The sequence below is a fragment of the Apaloderma vittatum genome, unplaced genomic scaffold, assembly GCF_000703405.1.
Source record: "Apaloderma vittatum isolate BGI_N311 unplaced genomic scaffold, ASM70340v1 scaffold17575, whole genome shotgun sequence".
Classification (NCBI taxonomy): Eukaryota; Metazoa; Chordata; class Aves; order Trogoniformes; family Trogonidae; genus Apaloderma; species Apaloderma vittatum.
The window spans coordinates 1-24089 of NW_009718971.1; the positions used below are offsets into that span (position 1 = coordinate 1).

Genomic DNA, 24089 nt, shown 5'->3' on the forward strand with positions numbered 1-24089 from the left:
CTGGAAGAAGTGGTCCTTGAATACTGACCAAGTCTCTTGGGCCCCTTTACCCTTCAGTTCCCTGTCCCATGGGGTATCCCCTAGCAATTGCTTGAAAAGGCCAAAGTTGGCCCTGCTGAAGTCCAGTGCTGAAATCCTGCTCGGTATTCTGTTTCTACTGTACAAGATCCTGAACTCCACCATCTCATGGACGCTGCAGCCAAGATTGCGCTCAACCTTCACTGCTTCAACAAGACCTTCCCTGTTGGTGAGCACAAGGTCCAGCAGCGCTCCTCTCCTAGTCGGTTCATTCACCATTTGCATCAAAAAATTATCATCAGTGCAGTTCCTGGAGGAACCTCCTGGACTGAGGATGCAGCCCTCCATTAAGTACTGGAAGGCCTCTATAAGGTCACCCATTCAACCCATTTAAGGTCTCTTTAACAAAACAAAACTTTATTCTTTTTTTTAACAAAACAACAACACTAACCAGTGCCACAGCATCTGATAAAGCAGGAGGAACAAAGATTTTGCCAGAACTCACTAAAGCTTTCATGTACCTGGCGTACAAGAAGTCTCAGTTTTCATTAACACTAACAAAAAAGCCATGCAGAGTATTCATACACTTTCAGACCGAAAATCAATTTTGTTTACCATCAGCACAGAATCTTCATATCTGTACTGATATACAGCAAGACTAATTAGTTTGAAATAACTAGAAGTTGTCAGGGAGCATTTAACATCACACAGAATACCAGATACTTATGTAGTTGCAAATCATCCATGTCCCTTCATCTGCTGAGAAAAACAAGAGTTATTAAGGTGGGAGATTGTCTTTTGTTGTTTGCTGTTTGTTTGCTTGTTGTTCTTTTTCTGTAAAGAAAACTCTTTTCCTAGCCTAGCAAAGACTTATTTGTCTTAATTTCCCTAAAACACAAGGTCTTGGAATTCAGTCTTATATTTGTCCAAATAGAAGATTCAAGTCTAAGAGAACTAAAAAGCATTATAGCAGGTAAGTTCCCTGTAGCCCATAAACAACACACAGAGAACAATTCTTCAAGGAAAAAAAAAAGCACTGCACCAAAACTAAACAAACTTTCAGCCTTGAAAATGAACAGACTTTCTTGCAAAAAAGTGCTTTAAACTACCCTAATGAAAGAGAATCTCAAGAACATTCTGTTCAACAGTGTATTTGGTTTAAAATAACATTTGACAAGCTGCTGCAATTAAAAAGTACAGGGTAAAAAAAAATATATATTGTCATCACTGTTTCTACCCCAGAACAGGAACAAAATTCTGGAGATGTAAAAAGGGAAAAAAGGTCATTGGTGCATAATACAACAGTCCATGTTGCCTAGCAGAAATAGAACAAAATATAATGTGGTCCTCTAAAACAGAAATATGGGTATATATGGAACACTAGCAGATTAAAAAGAAAAAAAAAAATCTATTAATGTCAGCCAGTAACTAGGTTAATGAATACAGAAAGCAGAGACAGACACCTTCAACCTCTTGCCTCCTCCTGTTCCTGTTCAGAGCCAGCTGCCCAGGCTGACAACAGAGAACCATGAGATCACTTAGAATCATAAAATCATTCAGGTTGGAAAAGATCCTTGGGATCATCAAGTCCAACAACTAACCCAGCTCTACAAAGCTCACCCCTAAACTATATCCCTCAACACCACATCTAAACGACCTTTAAGCACCTCCAGGGATGGTGACTTACACCCAAAACTTTGACAAGTTTCAGAACTTTCTAAAGTCAGAAGTGACAGTGATGGGCTTATATGGACATACAGCACCTGCCTACACAACAGACACTATGGGAACAGACTAGTTCTGAAGAACATTCCATTTAGATACTTTTCTTCATGAAGGATGAGCTGAGCAATATACAAAAAATACCCCTACGTTCACGGAGCTCTCAAGAACTCTGCATTGTACTTTCTCTCCCCGCCTTAGTTTCAGCAGTACAAAATACAAAACAAGGAACCTACCAAATAGACAATGTGCAGATCATTCTCCAGAACAAAGCTTTTCATAGCTCGCTGCAGGTCAGCAAAGATTTCCATGGCTTCAGTTGGTGAAAGAGAAGAGGAAAGAGTAGCTGAGCCAAGATGTGTTGGATGATAAAACTTTGCTGGTTAAAAACAAAACAAACACAACCACACAGAGAAACATTTAAGTGTAAGTTCACATCTCATGTTCAGGTTGCAATATTATTTTATAGATATAAATTCTAACTGTTCCCAACTGATTGTCAAGAAGAAATAGCATATTTCTCCATTCTGAAGACAGAAGAATGGAAACAATAAAAGGTTTAGACTTTCCTAAACCTAACCTAGCTTTTTTCAGAGGCCAGATCACAAGCTTGGATCCCTCTTAACTCTTCAGACTAACAGTCATGATAGCTATTGAATAAAAAACACTAGAATCCCATCTGCCATCCTGTCTAGGAGTTATCATTTTGATTATTTCTTTCTTAGGAACACCAAATACCTCCTATAATCAATTCTGTAGAAAGAGATACAAATTAACATGTTATAGGGAGTCTTACTGTAAGAGTCTCATCCTTAGCCATTTTAAGAAAAGAGCCAAAATCAGGAAAAAATGCAGTTCTAGAAGGGACTTGCACTTTCTTAGAAAGTACTTGTTCTTCAGAAAAACAAAAATCAGTCTGCAGCTAATGTATACAAATCCTGTAGAACAAGTATGCCATGTTGAAAGGTAGTTTGGTAATTTGTAGACTAGAATGCATTAGTCTTAGAGGTGTTGTGCAGAGAAAGGCAAGAACACCTGCATGCAAAAAATGTTAAGGAAGGTACAAAGACACCCGCTAGAAAGCCAGAAAATCCTTGATAGGTGATTCTTGAAAATAAAACCAAAACTGCACAGAAGACCTCATTATAAAGTTACACTGAGCTCCCACCCAACAGCAGATTTACTGATTCAAAACTGCTAACGCCAACCAGCGGGAAGAACACAGACGTTACCTTTCCCATTGTTGCCAGAGTCCAGAACCTGAATGAATTCATTTTCCAGCAACCACGCCACACAAGCCTCGATAGGTCCAGCCTGCACTTTCTCTGGTGTCTTCTCATTTCCCCACTTGTCTTCTTTCAAGCTGGACGCAAGGAGAGTGCAAGAGGCGTAGGTCCGCACATCATCTGGAGTGTTGGCCATTCCCCCCACAATGATCTGTTGAAGAAAACTACTTGTTCACTCTGCCAGAGAAGCAGCAGGATAGAACATCAGATCAGGGAATCAAAGAGGTTGATCCATCAGACATCTAAGTTTTCAAGAACCAGTCCGGGAGGGGAAGATGAGACAAAGCCACTTCCAACCTTTAAAGGCTTTTCTTGGCAAGAAGTTAGACACCTTCAGTGGAATAAGAGGATTAAGCTACTGGAAAGAAATAATTAAAAAAATCTTATTTTGGTAGCAGACATACACATAGAAGCAATATAGATTCAAGACTAGCTCGAGGCACTTCACTTAGCCAACATTGTGAAATAGGTTAGAACACAAACTGCAATTTTCTGAAGACAAAAAAATCAAACCAGGAAGGAAGAATTCTCCTAAGGCCCTTCAGCATACTAAAGTTTTCTCTTAATAAATATGAATGCTATACCCCACGACTGCTTTCTTGATTGAGAGTGATATTTTTTCCCTTAGATTTTAATTACATTCTGTTTTTCATGTAACTGCTTTTTCTTGTGAGTCATTTCCATGCCTGTGTGTCTTCCTTGAGATAGCAAGGTGTTTAACTAAAAACCTTCTTTCAAGGTTTCACAGGATTTTTTTCATGTCATAAAGCAACACCACCAGAAAAGAACCCCCATCTTTTAGATAGTTGTTGTATAGAGAAATACATTTAGAAATTCCAAAAAATCTATAGGAATCACAACCAAGTACTAAGTACCACAGCAGCTTTCACAAGACAGTAAGGGTAGTACAGCAGACAAACTGTATTTAAAGAGTCCAAGCTCAGTTCAAGCCCAAAAAACAACTCTGGGAAAGCAGATATGCTCACCTATGTGCAATAACACACTTCTGGTCCATTTTAGTCCTGTAGGAACCCTACAGGGGAAGGCAGGCTAGAGGGAGCAAATTGGGTATCACACCTGTTTGTTCACCAAAACTGTAATTAAAAAATTTCTATAATTTCTGTGCAGAAGTAGAAGACAAGTTGAGAGGGAAAATAAGGAACCCTACAAGGGACTACAAATGTCATTATCAGCCAACTCATTCTACAAGGCCTCTGGGATCAGCAATTTACAAGAATCTCCCAGTGAGGACTGTCAGGTCATGCATGAAGTTTAAGAATTACACTTATTTTTGCCTGCAGTCTGAGTATATCTAAATGCAAAAGCAAAGCTCAGTAACCCTTGTTTGAGTGTGCTTGCATCCTAATCTGCAGGAAGCAGAGACTGAAACACATCAAACAAAATGCTTAATACTGAAGCAAGCTGGCAGACCCGACTGGTTTTCTTCCAAAACTGCTTGGCCTGACAAGGGAGGAAACAGAAGAAAGTGCACAGAAAGCATTTGATGGTGTCACAAAAGAAGCCATCCTACACTTAAAAGAGTGCAAACACAGTTCTAACCCCTCCCCATGTGTCGTGTACCTCAAGTATTGCTCTTTTCATGCTAGAAGCAACACCTTCCCCTTCTCTTCTAAGCAAACAACTGCGAACAGGCTTGAGAGATCCCTGAAGTAGAGCAGTTCCTTTTGATCTTTCCGAGGGCTTGCAAACTAAAATGCTCTCACCTACAGGAAAAGAAACAAACCCAAAAATCAAACAAAAACCAACCAGACAAAAATTAGTGACCTTAGTGCTGTATCTTAGCACTGTAATAGCTACATACAGTTCATCAAGGACATATTACTGGAATGGAAAATATATAGGTAATTTTGAAAAAGCTGAATTAAAAAAAACAAAAAACAACCTTGAACAGTGTATATCCATTGCTCTTTAAGAACTCCACAGATACATAATACTTAAGAACTAAAAGCAGATCAAACTTCAAAGTTACATGAGACTAGTCAGGGTCTTGCAAATCAGCTAAAGAGCTTCCCTGGCATCTCTGTACATCTGCTTTGCTGCTGACTCTTGCTTCTTGTTCTGGAATTGACTGGAACTATAATACACAATGGCACCAATTTTTCTTCTATATTATTAAACTGAAAAGATTCTCAAAAGGAAGAAGAAAACATAACACAAACTGCCAAAGTGCTGTGCAGCTTTTAAGTCAACAAGCTTCCACTCTCAAAATGAAGTAACACAGAAACCAAAGTAATTCAGAAATCCAAACTCATTAATCCCAGTAACTATGCATTCACTGAAATTTCATATATGTGCATATATATATATACACACACACACATACACACCAAAAAAAAACTTACCTATCCTAAAATGGTTTCCACTGAAAGTACATCTAAATATACCTTATCTCAAAATTCTCTATCAGACACTGTTAACTTAATCCCTAACTACTGAAATTCTGTGGGTGACAAAAAAAGTCCCACAGATACTAAACAAAACCAAAAATAGCGGGCCAATTCCTTTAATGAGATAATAGTGCAGACAACCCATAGAAACTGCCTTTGATTAAAAAGGGAGCATTATATTTGGATCAGCGGTACAGTAAATATCATGATAGGTTTATGATAACTTGTTAAGTGCACATAGGCTGGACATGAAGATAATTTTGGTAGTGGATATCTTAGTAAGATCCTAGGAATATTAAGTTATGATAAAACTGTAGCTGTGGTAATGCTTCAGTAATTAGCAAATCCAGAGGTAATGAAAACACAACTTCACTTAGATTTAATGAACAGAATAAATACACAAATGCAGCAACCAGATGATGAGTAACCGAATACAGCTTAAAAATTATTACATAACTGAATTACAGGATGAACGACATGCTCAGGGGATGTGTCTCTGGGATTTTTTTGATCCTGCCAGGTCACACTTGACATCTGTTGACCATGTACTTCTGCCAGAGGATAAACTGCCTGTAAGCATTGTTTTGTGAAAGTAAATCTTATTTTGATTTTAGCCATAAAGAACTCATTTCATATTTGGGTTCTGGCCTGTCCTACAATTCCCTCTGAAAACTTTGACTCCTCAGTGTGACAAACCTAATAGAAGATGTGTACCCACTTGGCTCTACGTTACATGACAGTCATTCAAAAGGGGAAAACCCCTTCACAAGATGCCACTGAGAACTTAAAGTCAATAACTGCAACCTAGTAATCAGTGTAAAAAATAAAAATAAACATTAAAAAATAAAAATAAAAATCAATTAAAAAGTAATTATGCTCTTTCTAAGATCCCTTAGTGAACATTTCAGACAACAGGGGAAGTCTAGGTTAGCATCAGACTAAATAAATACCAGAAAACTCTGGTTTATCCAGGCATAAAACTCCATTAAAAGTAAAAAAGGCCCTATAACGTTTCTAGATTTTGTCCAGCAATATTGAACAGCTCTACCTATTTCACCTTGGCAACATGTTAGTTTTGACAAATGCAAAAATAATCCAGTTTCATTTTCTAAAATGATATTTCTACATTTCCATCAAATCAGGAAAAAAAAAAAATCAAAATCTGAGACAATCTAACACTACAATGTTGGGAGAGGAGGAGGAAATCAACCCAACAGCATCTATCTTCTGTCTGTCAGCTGAATTTCATATCCACTTTAGGCATTTTTTCCAGCTGACGTTGCTGGAAAGTTGTCCTCCCATCTCCCTACCCTGTGAAAGAGTAGCAGCTGGTAATGTAGCTTTATGTTCTCATCCAAAAGACTCTGGAAAAATATGGTACTTTCATGAAGCTCATCGGCATAAAATCAACTGCTTACTGTGCAAAATACAGTCACATCAGAACTGTCAAAAAAAGGTACTAATAATTGTAGCTTGAAGGGGAGGAAAAAAAAAGAAGCTTCAAGGAACAATGTAATTTTACACCTGTCAGCTACACTCGAATGACAAAGTCTGGAAAATTTCAAAATACAGCACACAGCTGCCCTCTTCTTTAACACATAGGGATAGCTCACAGAGATATAGGTCATAAAATGCTCTGTTGCTATGATACTCTAGCAAAAATAGAAAGTTAAATGTAAGAACAGTCTGCTTACATAGGGTTCCAGCAAGCACCAATCAAACCGCCAAGTAGAGCAAACCCCACTTCCCGCTTCTCTTAGCTTCTTGTTTTCTACTGTATTTATACTTGTATAATATAATTTTTTCTAAATATCATCCATGCAGACAAATTTCCATTGCAAATTTAAATATCAGGCATAATACAGTGAAATACTATGGCAAATAACAGGCAAACAACAGCAAAATATTTTGTGGAACATCTGTCATGAAAACGCCATATTATCTGTGAACCACCGTTCATATTTCCCTGTGTTACATTACTTTCAAGAACCATAAAAGTTATGGTTTAGTGGAAGCTTAATAAATCCAAATCAGACAAGAGGTTTGTCAGAATACAGCTGTAGACTTTAAATGCATTTCTTACATTTTAGGCCTGTTCGATAAGAGCTTACTGTAAATCTTCTCAGTGAAACTGTAAACACTTTAGTAAATTGACCATGGATCACGGAATTAAGGCAAATGAACCACACAGCCTTAGAAGCTAACAAGAATTCAAAGGAGAAACTATTTTCTCCAGCAATAGGAGAAAATAGTCCTGAGGTAACTGACATGTAAGTACCAAAGTAAGTCTCATGCAGTGAAAAGAATCCCCTGGGAATTACAATTTTTACTCCATTAATACCAAACAAATTCATCTTGATTAACTTAATCATACCGAATACCAAAGGAATTCATCGTGATTAGTCACTAATTGCAAAGCATTGCCCTGGATTTAATCAGGTTAACACCATTCTTGGAGAATGTTAATAAAGCCTCTTCCTACCCTCTGTGTCGACTCCTTTCCTGCCAGCCCTTCCAGACATCTGCTTGTAGGTGAGGATGTCCAGCAGTTTGCCCCCAAACACGGGAGTTCGTATGATGACTCGGCGGGCAGGCAAATTCACTCCGGATGAGAGCGTGGAGGTTGCAGCAAGGACTTTAACCAAGCCCTGACGGAAGGCTCCTTCAATGATGTCCCGTTCGTCAAAAGTAAGACCTGGGGGAGAGAAGATTTTTAGTGCACCTGGTAATGGTGAGGCTGCGTTTAATAATATTACTGTCAAGCAAGGGGAAGAACAAACGTACGTAACGAACACTCGTCACGCTCTGTTAGGAACTAGTCTCGCAACGCTACCTCAGCTAACTTCCTTCAAACCATAAGTGAGGCAGGATTTCACCATTAACATTTTACTATTCAGTTGACACTAAAAAATTGTTATAAACCAGCTTTTCTAAGGTGCTTGTACACATTTAGAAAGATGAACAACAATCTACTACATATCTGCAAGCACCGCAAGTAAACAAATAAAAACATAAAAATAAGAAAACTAGATGTAACAAACACAGTAGGGATCCAGGATTTAGTCATTTGCTGTCCTGACCCTGGAATACTTCTTCATTATTTCCATTCTAGGTTACAGGTCTAACATGTATCTTTCCACACATCCTTGAGGGCTTCAGGCCAATTTTATTCTTGAGAAAGAAATACACACTATATAAGCATTTGAAATTATTCCCCTTACATATTCAGTGCCATAGGTACTGTTTTCTCTTCTGGAGTCAGTCCTTTCTCTCAGTGGATCAACAGGTGACATACACTATTACCTGCTTAAGTAAGATATAAAAGGTCTAGCCAGAAGCACTTGTGGCACATGTTCCTTTTATTTTTATTGTCATTGTTATACTTCTATTTACTCACCTATTTCAGTACTAAGTTGAGTAAAACTGCTCTGAAATACCCTGGCAGCTTCAGGGACAACTTGAAAATGTTTGGGCTGCAAATTAGCTAATTTATCAGGCATTTCACACACAAAAAAATTAAGGTATATTTAAAAAGCTGCTGTTACTCAACACAACAGAGAGATTTATCACAACAATTAGTAAATTGAAGTCTTTGGCCACTACAAAAGAATTTCTTGTTTACCTCTAAGAGTGAGATTCTCATTTTAATTCAGTCATAATCTACAGAAGGCTTCAAAAAGCAACTAGCAAATTGCTGGTAACTACAGCAAAAAGAACCATTAAAGAATTCAAGACCAAGATACTCAGGAATACCTGCATGATGAAATGCCACTCCCCATGGCAAAGTACGTTGGAGCACAGAGTCCAGGCCTGAGACTGAACGTTTCAGCTGATCCAGAACCTCATCAATCCCTTCTCTGTCCACAACAACTGGGGCAAGGGCTGAGTTTTTTGCAGAACCTTGAGAGAGGAAATATTTTTATAGTTTCTACTAAAGGCACTATGCATACTATAGTCTTCTATTAACTACTGTTTTCTTACTCTCAGCCTGTTGCAGATTGTAGAATTCCCTGGCAATGATGTCTGCCAGCTTCTCACACCAGTTCTTGGATGGACAGAAAAGTAGGACTGAATGGCCATCACAAACAGTCTCGTAACACAGGCTCACAACATGGTCTTCATCTCCCTAAATTGAGACAAAATATTTTCAATGCCCTCTCACAGTCAATGGGGTTTGTAAATCCTGTCAGTCTTCTGTGCTGCAGTAGGAGCAAACAAAGATGGAGCACTGCTGTCATAATTTCTGCCTTGCTTTAGGAAGGCCAAGTGCTAGTATGACCAGGTTGCTGAGGACAGCCCTAGAGCTAACCATAAATAAATCTAAGGTTTCATGTCTTGTTTTCATAAATCTGTTTCTGAACGAAGGACACGCAGTGCACAATTAAAAAAAAAAAAAAAAAAAAAATCACTGCAACCTCTGTGGCCTGGCTAACAGCAGCAGGGAAGAATTACGAAGAGTGCCGAGGGAAAATATTCCCCCACAGTAGCTATGGAAGACTTGTCAGCTAGGATGTCTGAACTCAAAGCATGAGATGTCTGAGCATCTCCAGTAAGATGCACCCAGCAAGCACTGCTGACCAAAGACTGCAAGCGTTCAGAACACAGTGGAAAGCTTTTATGGACACTTACATAGATGAGCATGCAAAGCCCTACTGTTTACAGCTCGCCTTTTCAGTTTTAAGATCCTAAGAGTTCCCGCAACCGATCTGTTCTGCTTGGCTAAGCCAGATTCTCTACCAGCAAGCTGGCCACAGGAGGAAGAGAAAAAAGGTAGGCATACAGTCAAAACCAAAAAGCACTAAAATGCAAATGAAAACAGGGGAGCGATGGCAGGAACTGCATACACACATTATCATATCGGTAGGCATTCAGATGAATGCAGCAGAAGTGGCGAGGTCATTGAGTTCCCTTTCCTGGTCCAGTCTGAGGCAAACAACAGAAGCCTGAAGGTCCAGGGATAGATTTCAAGCCCAAGAGGATCACTTGTGGTCTTATAAAATTAGCCAACTCCCGTAAACTGTTGAGTCATAAGCCTAGTTTAGTTCTTTCTCTCAATTTAGCACCTATCCAAAGCAACTACTTCAAAAAAATACCCAGAAAAGGAGATGCAGCATCATCTTCTCAAAATGACCACATAAAACGAGGCTTCTGGATATTCCTGTCACAAACATTTTTTCATTTTGTTTCTTGTATTCTTTTTATTTGCTGTGCCACCATGCCACTGACAAGAGAACATCTGTGCACAGGGAGAACCAAGTGCAAAATATTCCAAAATATCACTGGCATTAAGCCCATGTTGTCCAACTATTACACTAATATTAAACAGAGTGGTTGAAGGGACTGGGACCAAATTCAGCCTTCAAAGACTCCACACAAAAGAAACCTACAACTAGGAAGTGCAAATTCCCCATTTCTACACATTCGGGTTTTCCAAATTGTTATAGTACATTACCCTTAACTTTTCACAGCCTTTGAGTGCACAAAAGGACTACATACTGAAAATGGATTCAGAAGAATCAGGATGGACATCTGACTTCTAATCACTGACAAAATTAGATCATTCAGCAGTTTAGTATAGGCAGGTTCAACACCACATGTTAATGCAAATATATTCTCCCAATGATTAATGCAAATTCCTTAGTATAGCTAGGAAATATCTACCTTCATTTATGAAAGTGAGGTAGATTACAAGACAGAGTGGTGGGTAAGGGGAGAATCAAGCTCTTTATTTCTGTCAAGTTTTCAGAGACAAGATAACTGCAAAGTCACCTTTGTCTTCAAGTCAGATTCAAGAAACCTCAAGAACTTAATAAGCGTGTGTTCCTTTTTGTTTAAATCAGTGGAAGACCAAAAAAAACAAAAATATCTTAATTTGAGCATATAAATTATGAAGTAAACAATGAAGTCAGGAATATCATCTACTGAAAAACAGAATTAAAAACATACCAGTAGCCGTCTGTTTAACTTTAGCTGTACAAAAAGTGTTATCCCAAAGCCACCACTCAATTTTGTTACCTTCAGTTGAAGCTTGGGCCGGAATTCTCGCACTAAATTCATGGTGGAGTCATAAATATTGCTGCCAATTTTCACCCACTCCTTGAGGGGCACAGGGCGAAAATCTGTACAGTACAGCTCGGCATCTAACCATGAGGCCAGGAGCCCCAAGTTGGGAAGGGTGGCGCTCATGCCTACTATCTGTATCCCACCAAAACCAGAGCTGGTCATCTTCGCCTGTCTGGAAATGGTTAAAGGAAAATTAAAGTTACTGACAACACAGGCTACTATCGTGGAAAACAGGATCAAGAAAAACTAACTCAATTTATTTCCTTCGAGAGTCTAAAGTGCAAGGGTATTTTTTTTTAACTTCTTGAAAAAGAAAACAAGCCATACTCTAACTCTTGGCAAACACAATGTCAGGTTATGCATTGATTATAAGATAATTCGACTTTTTATCATTTTGAATCTGAACTTGAGGCTTCTTTGGGTAACAACAGACAAACTGACTGCATATTTGGAGTAACTGATAACAAAGAAATCAGTCAACTATTTCCTTGACATTAACAAAAACATGGGAATAAAGCGATAGTCCAGTCTCTAGTGCAGTCTTTCTAAGTCTAAATGCCTTAATTAAAACACTTCCATTTGTTTCAATTTCAGGACAGATAATACTAGATTAAGGTCTTCCTAGAGCTGGGAACTAAAGTCCTTAGCTCAGCAATGAAGAAAGCAGTTTCAGTTCTCAAAGTGCTGAACCACAGCTTCCACTAAAGGCACTGAGAAGTAATGGACTCGTAACAGACCTGAAAACGCAAACCATTAATTTAGATACCTAAATGTATAATTTAATTCAGACGTTTACATCCACACAGTAGGGTGGGGGCTTTTATGCTCCTAAACCTACATTTAAAAACTACTCATTTGCACTGCATTGAACTAGGAATTGAAACTTAAAAAAACATAAAAAGGTCTGATAAATCAATGTGAGCTCAGAAACAGCCTAAACTTTCTTAGATCCTGGTTATCCTGACAAGGACAAGATAGAAGAAACAAGACTACACATAAGCTAAAGTTAAAAAGGCCAGTCACTGACAAGACAGAAATAAGGAAGATGTGGAAAGTCAGACTCTCTCTTACACAAGCTCCTCAAGCATTTGCCAGTACAGCTCTGCCATCTAGGTTGCATATATTTCCCCCTAAAAAAACTTTTGACCTTTTCCCCTCCTAAAGCAACTTTGACCTTTAAGGATTAAAAACATTCCAGCTCCACAACACACTCTTTGCCTGGGGAATAGAAAAATCTGCTGCAGAATTTTGTCTGGATCTGCAAAAGCCTCACAGAGAAACAAGGGCACCCACACTGGCAATGGCCATCAAAGAACATTCTCTTGGTGCAAAGACACAGTCTGAGGTCAGTGGGGCATCGAGCCGACCACTTAGAAAGATATCAAAAGCACTGATCATTCTGATAATCGGTCAGGCTGTGCAGTGTTTAAAGAAATTGGCTAAAGGTGCTCCCATTAAAAAAAAAAAAAAAAGAGAAAAGAAATCACAGTCTTGGGAAGGCATTTGAGAGAAAATGTGGTCTGTAACTCCAGGCATCTCAAGTGGATTCCAGAACAAAAATAGCAGCTGCCTCCTTCGTGCCAGCAAAGGAACCACTGTCAACTTGCACATGACAGAGAACTAGAGGATTTGGACCTTAGTGCCTGTATGGTGGAGGCGGAAATATTGTATCTTCCCAGGAACTTTTCTCCATACATCTGTTCCTTTTTCCTTGACAAATGTTTTCCTTCCTGCTTCTTCAATGCAAGGGAGGAAAGCAAAGAGCAGGCCTGCACTCCAAGATAAAAGAGAATGGCAAAGCCACTCACACCACTCTGAAGCATATGGGCTTCCAGGACTTCAGGGAAGAATATGAGAAAAAGTCAGAGATGATTAGACCCAGAACACTGCTGAATTCTGGAAATCAGGATTGGAAATACCAGCTAAAACACCCAATGTAGAAATGGCAGTTCTCCCAGAACAGAAGCAGTAGTCTGTGCTTAGTCCAGCACCAGTCCAGCTTGCGAGACAGGAAGCAACAGAGAAAATTGGCAAAATCTGGCTTTTGGTGCTAAGGGTACAGTTGATTTTGCCTCTTTCTCTCAGCACCATCAGTAAAAATTAAGATCGACACACCATCTCCTCCATTTGTCATTGTGATGGGGCACTATGGAGCCACCAGACAGTTTCACAGAATCACAGAATGTCAGGGGTTGGAAGAGACCTCGAAAGATCATCCAGTCCAGCCCCCCTGCCAGAGCAGGATCACCTACAGTAGGTCACACAGGAACGTGTCCAGGCGGGTTTTGAATGTCTCCAGAGAAGGAGACTCCACAACCTCCCTGGGCAGCCTGTGCCAGTGCTCTGTCACCCTCAAAAAGCTTTTCCTAATATTTTTGTGGAACCTCCTATGTTCCAGCTTGTACCCATTGCCCCTTGTCCTGTCATTGGATGTCACTGAAAAGAGCCTGGCTCCGTCCTCCTGACACTCCCCCTTGATATATTTATAAACATGAATGAGGTCACCCCTTTGACGCTTGGGATCTAGATACTGAATTTTTATGACCTCTAAAGCTTTTCTGAAACCTCTGATCTGTTCCCCGGTGTCCAATCAGGTGTGCTGAAGGCAAGAAAGCATGCAACCATGAGACTATTGCATGTCTATAAGCAAAACCACAGATCACCCCACACACTGCTATCTAAGCAGACTGCTGGCACACCCTCTTAATTCTTCTGATCAATTCACCATTGACAAGCTAATAGCATGCCCACCCTTCCACAATACCTGTATGTTTCAGTAGGATAAAAAACCCATTTCCTGAAACACTGAAAAATTAAGCAGGGCAAGTCTCCCAGCAAACACGTAAGAAGAAATCCAAAGTTTTAAAAAAAATTTAATAGGCTGAAAAAGTAAATGAAAGCTTCAGCCTTCTTTCTTGTCCTGAGAGAAGGAATCCCATGGTAGCACAGAAATTGAAAACCATAAGGAAAAGAGGTTTTGACTACAACAACAGGCCCCTGAGGGGTGGTATGATGAGACCTCAATAACCAAAATAGTCTAGAACATCACTTTCATAAAATACCCTGGAGCTAACCCAAATTGCCAATCATCCAGAGAACAAAATATTTAGAGCCATCCATAATTTAGCATTAAAAGACAAACATCTTGGTCTACCCACCGCTTTGCCACCTTCTCTGTGACATATCTAACTTTGGTCAGAAGGAGTTCCAGCAGATATCCTCGGTGAGAGTCTCCCAGCATGTGTAACTCATCCACAACCACCACTCCTGATAAAGAGAAGCACTCAGGTTATATGTGACAAAACTCCAAACTAAGAACAGAGAGCCTCAAGCCTTCCATATTCCACACAATGAACCGAAATTTATATTCACAAATCGAGCTGTGCTTACCAGCACCACTAGGGCTTACTTCTGTTACTGATTCTTCTGAGAGAAGCAAACCAAGACCAACATCACGATATTTTACATCTCTCACAACCTCACACACACAATCAGCTTTTAGAAAAATAAAAATAAGGAGGTTGAGTAGTTAGTCTGGGCACTATGCAAAACAGTATTGCAGCATCTATACTGTAATGACTCTGCAATTAAAAACCTCCAGGCTTCAGAGTATCTGGAAAGGAACATTCCCAAACGAGTTAGTCGAAAGCTTTGTTGATATCACTGTCTTAGTTGAGAACATCACCCCTTACTAATACAGTAATGTCAGAAAAAAACACCTAGAGCAAAGGTAATTACATTGGCCTAGCAAGCTTCCTATTATATCCTTTTTTCACTAACCAAACCTGAATGAGCTCTATTATTTAGCTTTGGCTTTCTAATGTAAAGAAAAAATCCTTACAGGACGGCTCTGTTGTCAACACACCTCCTGTAAGTGACTTTGTAATCTATTAGCTACTCCATCAAATTTGTCAGATGTGTAGAAATACTGAAAAGAATGTCTAAAAAGCTTTTGGAATAAGAGCAGCTGGAAACAACAAACCAGACAAGAGTCTCTACTGAGGAGAAAACACACGGCCACTACAACTCAGCCACCCAGCGCACCCTCCTGCACACACCCCAACTAGGGACAGTATGCACCCTTTCTAGCCAGCTGATAGGGTCACAGGGACAGGGACGAAGCTAAAGGAAGGTTAAACAAAACAAGCAGGGCACAGAGGACACCAGGCTTCATTAGTCCTGCTGCTTGTGGAATTTTTTTTCCTCTTTGGTGCAGCTACGTAATATCTTCCTGGTAGGGCTAAAATAGCAGGAGCTTAAGGGCAAATGTGACCTTGTATTATCTGTTTCAATGTTACTTCTCTTTTTTTTTCCTCTCCTTCCTACATATGTTCCTCCTGTCTCCGTCTGTCTTCTTCTCCCCTTTTCGTCCAAGCCACTTAAGTGAGAAAAGAGTGCTCCACTGCTTCATCAGCCTCTTTTACAAACTCCCACCCATCCAGCTCCTCTGTCTTCCGGTACTTCCTCTGTTCTGTGCTCACTTCTAAGAAATGGTCATTTGTTGGTCACTGAACACACAGTTATTCAGCTACCAGAAAAAGCTTCTTCCTGCCTCCTCGTACAACAGTCTGTCTGAATTCTTCCAGCAGCTGAGACAGGACAGTTTAATCAGATATCTACCCAAGTAAAATTCATACAAGTTACCTTTCCAGTCTTTGTGCCAAGGAGGAGCACATTTGGCTTCCTGCAATGAAGCACAGAACACTAGTGGTACCTATAGACCAAAGCACAGAGAATGCCATTATTTGTTGTTTTGGGCCACTTGTTCTAAACCTTCTGCTGCTACCCAGCTAAAATATATACTTAAACTCATATTAAACCTGTGTACTGTATTGCCTTGGCAGACTGCAAGCTGCTGAGATCCGACTAACACCCATGCACAGCACTCTCCACTATTCCAGCAGCATTCAGACTACACTCACCAGGATAAGAGAGGAGAAGCAGTCAGGCAATCGATACTTTTCACAAAGCCATCCTCATCTTAAAATGGAATTGCAGCCAAGGAGGACTACAGGTCCCAGCATGCAATGGTATGTTCTACTCAACGACAAGATGGGGAGTGCAAGTGAGGCCAGAATTTCATCATACCACGTTGCTACTGAAAATGAGGCTAACCTCCGTCTCCTATTTCTGTCTGCAAATTAGGTCTCTCCCTCAAAGTCTGCTGGAAAAATAACTACTAAAAAGTACCTGAGAACCATCACACGTTTACTGCAGAACCACTAGACTGCTTTAAGTCCACATCCTGTTTAAAACTACAAAGTTCTGAATGACAGGCAGGGAGGCTTTGAATTTTTTAAAATACAATTAAAATAGCAATTTTTTGATTTAAGTTTAAATTAAGAAAAGAAACAAGTTAAGTATCACAATAGCACGTTACAAATCTCTTCTCAGCTGACACATTAAGAGGGCAGCAGATTCTTCTGTAATTCACTTTCCTAAAAATTTCTTTAGCATCAGCATCAAGAGGCTGAATAGCAAAAGGAATATCATCACATGTGTACCTGGATGTTCAAAACTGATGCACATTATATAATAATTAGCAACACAAAATTGCTTTTAACCGCTTCATACAGCAAACAGAGCTCTGCCAGGGAGAGGATTTGAGTTTCTCTCAACAATTTCCAGAGGCAACATGAGCTATCAGCAGAGGGTTGACACCAACAAAAGGAACAGCTCAAGCTTGAGATGGAATCCAGTCAGAATTGCAGTCATCTCCCAATAACTCATCTCAAAAGATAAAACACCCTTGTTAGGAACGGATCTAAATTTAGAATTAATTAGATGAGGTATAATCTTGCAGTTTCAGACAAGTTTGCTTTAGGTGACAGTTAAACTGGCATTTTCAGCTCATGCCCATATTTTGCAGCTTTTATGAAAATCTATCCACAAATAGAAACGTTGTCAATTTCTTAAATATGATTTTTAAACTCCAACTTAATTTCAAACTTAATTTCAAGTAAGCATCTAAAGGAAAAGTTTATAGGTTCTTTTCAGTTATACGGTCACTGGGGCACAAGGAAAGCTTCTCAGGTACCTTCATCTTTGAGAGCACAACAAAACATTAAGGATGGAATGGAGGAACCAGCCAAAGGGATTTGGCATACCTCTAGCTTCTGAAAGATTCTATCATTAAATAATACATTTTAATATACCGAATATGCTTCCAAGGCACCCAAACCAACATAAACACAGACATCATGATCCTACTCTGCCTTATGCTGGCAGTGCAGTGACCTAGAATCAAACTAACCCTATTTAAAACAAATAAAAATTTTGAATATTGAAATAACTGACTGCATGATCACCAGGTTCACTCATAAGGGAATACAGGGCTTCAGGAGCCTTCAATTCAAATGAGCTTAAAATGCTGCACAGCCAAAGTCAGCCACTCATCTTCCAGCTCACCAGCAGCCTAAAGTATTCATGGTGATCCAGCCCCCATAGATCCAGGTGCAAATGTGTTATCCCATGATCTCACACTCTGAAAAAGCCTGCAAGCTTTTATTTCCCTTATCTTTCTCTTGTGTTTAAAAAACTCTTACGGTATACAGTGCTGCAGAATATTACAACACCAAATGCACATGGAACAGCATGTTTGATACTCATTTACTTTTCCAATTTTTATATTCTTAAAGTAGCAACCAGCTATGTTACAGGCCAGAGTGAAGACAGGGCTCATTACTGTACAAAATAAAACTGAGTATAGCTTTACTGAGCAGGGAAACAAAGAACAAACTTCCGACTGTACCAGGAAAACATGATTCTTTTCAAGTATGCACTGGAAACATAAGGTTTCTTCAGGTTTTATACCTCCTCCCAACACTAAATGAATACTACTATTATCTGAAGGCCATCGGATGGGCCATGGTGACCCAGAAGCCTACATTACAACATAAATGAAATCTAACATTATCTGGTGGCCATCGGATGGGCCATGGTGACCCAGAAGCCTACATTACAAGGACAGAGTGAACTACAAGAACTCAAGGCTTTTGAGTGAACTACAAGAGAGAAATGAATGTTACAGCCCTCCCAGTCACCATGCCTACCCAGAGGAGCTCTGTGTATTCATTCCACTTATCTAGACCCAGATGAGCACCAAACACAATTCCTCCTCTTCCTTGAGCTAAGATAAGCCACGGATGCCACAATCTCTGTTCGAAACAAACTAATACACATACATTCTTGAACTCAAACATATCCCAGACCTTTAAGTGAATTTCATTAATTAGAAGACATTTCCCAGCTATGGAAATCACTGCTTATTGCAGCTAACTGCTGCCCATGGATTGTCATCCATGTCAAACTAAAACCTGCAGCTTCTACCTACTCACCCCAGCCCCTGAGCTACATAGAATAGTTCTGACTGCCTTCCTAAACCCACATCAGAGGTACTCTGGAAGAAGAAAAATTGCTCAATTTTCCTGTATGGCATGTCTGTCATATACTTCGTATTTGCTCAGTTCTGTATCTCATGATTTTCCATATACTCAAGAGTAGTTTTCCTGTATGGCATGGCTGTCACATACAGAACTGAGCAAATACGAAGTATCTCATGATTTTCCATATACTCAAGAGTATGTAATAAAGCTCATCCCCACAAGATTAAAGCATTAGTATTTTACCCAGTGAGTCCATTTTGTTCTCTTCTATCAGTCTATTGACAAGACCATTGGCTTTCTCAATGGTGCAGACAGCAACATCCAGGGCAGAGAAGTGTCGAGCAGGAGCCATGCTTCCCATGTAGCCTTCAACTCTCACGTCCACCTCCTGAAACAGGGCCTGTTTTCCAAGGATACAGAATGTCACACCAAGGTTACAATGTTGAATTTTGACCAATGCCTGTTGGAATCTCTTAAAAGCCTGCATCTCACAACCACAATTTCTAGTACTTACAAAGCTAACTAATCAGTTAGAGCCATAGCTTAGCTGGTTGCTGCTATTTTTATTTCCACTGTCAGGTTTTTTTTGTTCCAAAGCAGAAGCCACACAGTACATATTGCAGGATAAATTGTATATAAGTGATTAAGAGATGAGGACCACTGTTTTGTATAAAAAGATGCAGCATTAAAAAGGTTAGAGAATACACAGTTGCAACAGTTTATAACACCAGTGGGTTATGTACAAAGAAGCCTTGCTCCTGAGACATCCTGGGCAAAAGCCAAATGTGGGACCCCAAACGTGAAGATGTCACATCACCCACTGAAAGTCAAGAAACAACAATTTCTTTTCTTCCATAGCTTACTACTGCAGTGCCAAAGCTTTGGCACATTACACACCACACTAACAAAAGGCACAAATGTTTGAACCAGGTGGGTAGAACATCGTGTGATTTCAAGTATGTGCAGCTACAGCAAAACCTTAAGCCAGAGGTAGCAGAACACAGCGTTACAAGATAAAAGCAAAAGCACGTCAGAAACTATAACAAAAATGCCTACTGGTTTTGTGTTTGTTTTTAGTAATTGTTGTCACTTTGACAATATTGGGTAATGGGAACAATGCTTGAAATGGAAGTCTTTCAAGAGAAAATATTTTTGTTTTAAAAAACAGTTCCCACTCTTATTTTGCTTTAAATAGCTGGGGTGAAGAAGTCAAGACATAACCACATTCTGTCAGAACAAATTTTTAGAGAAGTAAAATCAGAGGCACACAGTTCTGGTAGAACATCCCAAGGAAAGCTAAAATATCCTTTTATCCTTCTAGATAATCTTGACACCTTCCCTTTGTAGTTTTTCAGACACAATCTCTAATTAGAAAACTCCTTTAAAGCCTGTGAATAAATGCATGTAAGAATGCTTTAAAAGTCAAAGCTGAAATAAAATGTTTTAATCAACTCCTTAAAATTTTTCCAAGTTTCCCTTTTTTGGGTAAAACTTTCAATTTTTATCTCCAACTTCGAATGAGAACAAATTTTAAGTTATCTACAAATCCTTTCTGAAGCAACTCTGCATGTGGGTATTTTTTCCTCAAACCCATGCAAAAACTTCCAATTGTTTAAAAAAAGTGACCCAACAAAAACACCCTATAAATTTCTTCTCCTTGAATGCTACTTACCTGCAGATAATTTTTTTTCTCCTTGGCCACAGACACAAAGGGAAGGATGAGAAGAGCTTTCTTACGAGTCTCCAGGACTCGCTTCAAAATAAGCAATTCTGCAACAAGAGTCTTTCCAGCACTGGTAGGAGCTGGCGGGGGGGAAAAAAATCCAAGGAATAAGCCATCATAAAGCTAGCACAGAGAGCTGTTATCAGAGAATGTGGGACAGGACTCTTCAAGGGATGCCTCTCTCCCACAGCCACCACCACATGTGCAGTTAATCCTATAAAGAGTCAAGACAACTGCAAATTATTTCTCTTCTAGCCCCTTCCATCATGCTACCAAGGCTTGTGCTCTTGTCTTTGCTCCAGAAGCAAGAACAGCTCAGAGATAAGCAAGGGGAGAAGAAAAAGCCAACCAAACAAAAACCCTGCTTGGGTTGGACAGGAGAGCCACCACACCTTGCTGACCTAACCCATAAATATATTAACCCCTCCTGCTTGGCAAGCGTTGCTGTTTGTCCCCTATCATCCACAGAAAACTAAACTGTAGAGGAGGTGCAACACACCAGGGGACAGCTATTGCTCAGCAATCAAGGCCAAAGTCTTCTGGAACCAAGTAAACAAAATGCAAACACAAGCCTAAGAAAATTCCCTGCGCCTCTTCTAATTCTTCATCCTCCCAGTGCTGCTCTGGGACCTTCTTTCCATGGAGAGTAAACACACGATTTTGTCATTTCCCACAGATTTTCTAGTCCTACTTCTCCTTCTGAGCCCCACACCCCATGTACACTAGTTGGAGATAAGCAATAAGGGACTGAAAAAAATAAATCATAGAATCATAAAATGTTAGGGGTTGCAAGGGACCTCTGGAGATCTTCTAATCCAATCCCCCAGCCCAAGCATAGTAAATAATATTTTAAAAGTATTTATGTGTAACATTGCTGTTACAATTCAGTTCCTGGCTGACACAGTCTGTAATAAAAAAGTGAGTTATCATTAACTGGCTCTTAATCACCAGTTTCTAGAGGAACATTAACAGATGAAACAGGAAAAAAGTCTCCCCTCACATCCGGAAACGAGTTCATCAAGCCAGGTCTGAGGTACAGCAGTGGGACAGATCTTAATAGGGTCTCTAAAGAAAAAAGATCTTTTCACCTGCCAGATCAGAACCCTTTGGCACCAATGTGTTCTTGCAAGTGGCACTGGGAAAGTTAGGGTGGGCTGGTTTTGCTTGCATACCTGAGTAAACTAGGTTCTTGCCTTCCAGAACTTGTCCGAGCATTAGGCATTCTGCTTGCCATTCAAACATCTGTACTACTCCCAGGCTGTGGTATTTCTCCAGAACTGCTTTGGGAAGACCCCAGCTTGCAAGGAGCAACTTGTCTGCTAGGTCTTCAGGAACATTTACCTGCGGATACTGCCCTTTGGGAGAAATAAAAAAAAAATGTAAAAGTCAAGTATCATCCCTGAATCTGAGGATAATCACTTAGGTTAACCTGTAATGTAAACATCAAACTTCTCTACAAGCTCCTTTATGAGAAAAGGTAACAAGAAATTATTTTCCCTGTATTTTTCAATATTTCCTATGGATGCTTCCCCATTATTGTTCTCTCCTGACACCATTTTTTCAATTTTTCTTCCTATAAGATTTTCCATGTTCAAATAATTTCTTCACCAAACTCTTGCTCTGATATTTGCTTTTGAGACAAAGCAGTCATTACCAAATGTAAACTCAGAGAGTTTCAGCATAAATTAACATAACAGTATTACAATGTATTTGCCATCTCGTCCATCTCATCCTTACCCATACTGTTTTCTTTTTTAAATTACTTCTCTCAAGCTACTCTATACAATGTGCATTACTTCAGTTTAACACCACTGATTAGTACCTTCACCACATTGCCAGTTCCTCTAGCTTAATTAAATTCCTTGCTGCTTATTCCTTGTCTTTGTAATTCTAACTAATTTTCTGCTGGCTACAGATATTGCCTCCTCCCTCTGCTCCTCCTCTCTTTTCCCAAACCATTAAAAAAACTCAAACTTTTTGTCCCTTTCTTCATCTGAGAGAGAAAACAGGTTTATGATCCACAGTAACGCCTCCCCTATCACCCATGATTATGAAGTTTCCATAACAGCATTTTGTAAAAGACCTTGTAAAATACAGACTGCATAAGCAGCCAGTATTTTTACTCTCAACATATTAAAATCTTCGGCTGCCTTCTTGAGATTAACCCCAACCTAGCTGTCACTGGTGCACGATCGTTCTTGCATGCACAAATATATAAAAAAGCTGACACAGCTTAGCTCTGAAGGCTTTGTTTCACATATCATGCAAATACTAAACCAGAAGTTGAGCACCGACAGGAGGGAACAGCAGTATGCCACAAAACAGAACAGGCTTCCCAAGGGGCATTTAGAGATGAGTAGACTTCTCCGTCCTAAAATGTGACTAATATGGCAGAATTAGGATTCGGAAACAAAAAGAACAGCTACATGATGGGATCTCAAGCTCCTTTCCTGATGTTGAAACCAATGAACTCCACGTAAAAGATGGAATTAATAAAGGATTATGTGATTCTGCTGTTTGAAGAATATCTGTAGATTAGCACTGAACATGAGTTTGAAAATTTGTGCCTTAGGGGTTATTAAAGATCCATGTACAGAAGTATACCTCTTTTTCACCTACCACAGAAACACTAAGAAATAGTCAAAATGAGTGAGATACACATTGTTGGTTAAAAGCACGGGGCACTAGATTTGTCTGAAAGAAAACCCTTCCAGAATGTGGGGGCAGGATGCTGCCTGCTGAATCATCTTCGAGGAGCTGTCCTGTGGACAGAAGTGCATTGCCTTGTGCGGCTCCAATTGCAGGAGCTGACAAAATTGTATCTTGCAGAACATAATCACATCAGGGAGAAGATGCAGCATGACTGGAGAAGAAGCTGAGAGACGTAAATGTTTCAGAGTTACACAAAAATTGCAAAAGAGGTGAAGTTACAAGATGTTAAACAAACATCTTGATTTTAGATGTTCTATGCATCTTGACATTCTATATATCTTGATTTCTCTCTTGATTCAAGAACACAGTAACCTGGTAAAACATATCGCATCTAGAAGCTTTAACTGGTCCTGGCTGGCGGCAGGACCACTTTATATGACATCTTGCCACGTAACATGAGTTATTTATGTAATATCTTTATATACTAGAGAAGATGTGATCTAAAAAAAAAAACCACCAAAAAAAACTACTACACTTCTCTGCATTTGCAGGTATCAGAGCACCAACCAGGACCATTTAAAGCGATGCCTCCAGGGAGAATAAATTTTATCAGCTCACTGTGTTCTCGAATCAGTTTAATGCCATCGGCAAACCTCCCCTCCGACAGCGCAGGACTCTGCCGAATGCTGCACTATGGTAGCACCTAGAGGCCAAGTCCAGAACAAGACCAGCTGTTAAACGACACGCAGTGAAACGAGCCTGACTCCAGAGGTGCGCGCAAAACACACCTTTTCTTATTTTCCTCAACCAGATAGCGAACAGGGCTGGGAGA

The 24089-nt window shown here is 39.7% G+C and overlaps 1 protein-coding gene across 1 annotated transcript; it reads right to left on the bottom strand.

The window, feature by feature from the left end:
• Positions 1-1976: 1976 nt before the first annotated feature.
• Positions 1977-21960, bottom strand: LOC104269811 (DNA polymerase theta-like; the record flags this gene model as incomplete). Its single annotated transcript, XM_009870465.1, has 11 exons — positions 1977-2119; positions 2973-3177; positions 4608-4750; positions 7917-8129; positions 9188-9334; positions 9416-9560; positions 11450-11669; positions 14656-14764; positions 19126-19282; positions 20555-20685; positions 21778-21960. Coding segments are annotated over 11 exons (1796 nt in total), but the record flags the coding sequence as incomplete, so codon positions are not given.
• Positions 21961-24089: the final 2129 nt, after the last annotated feature.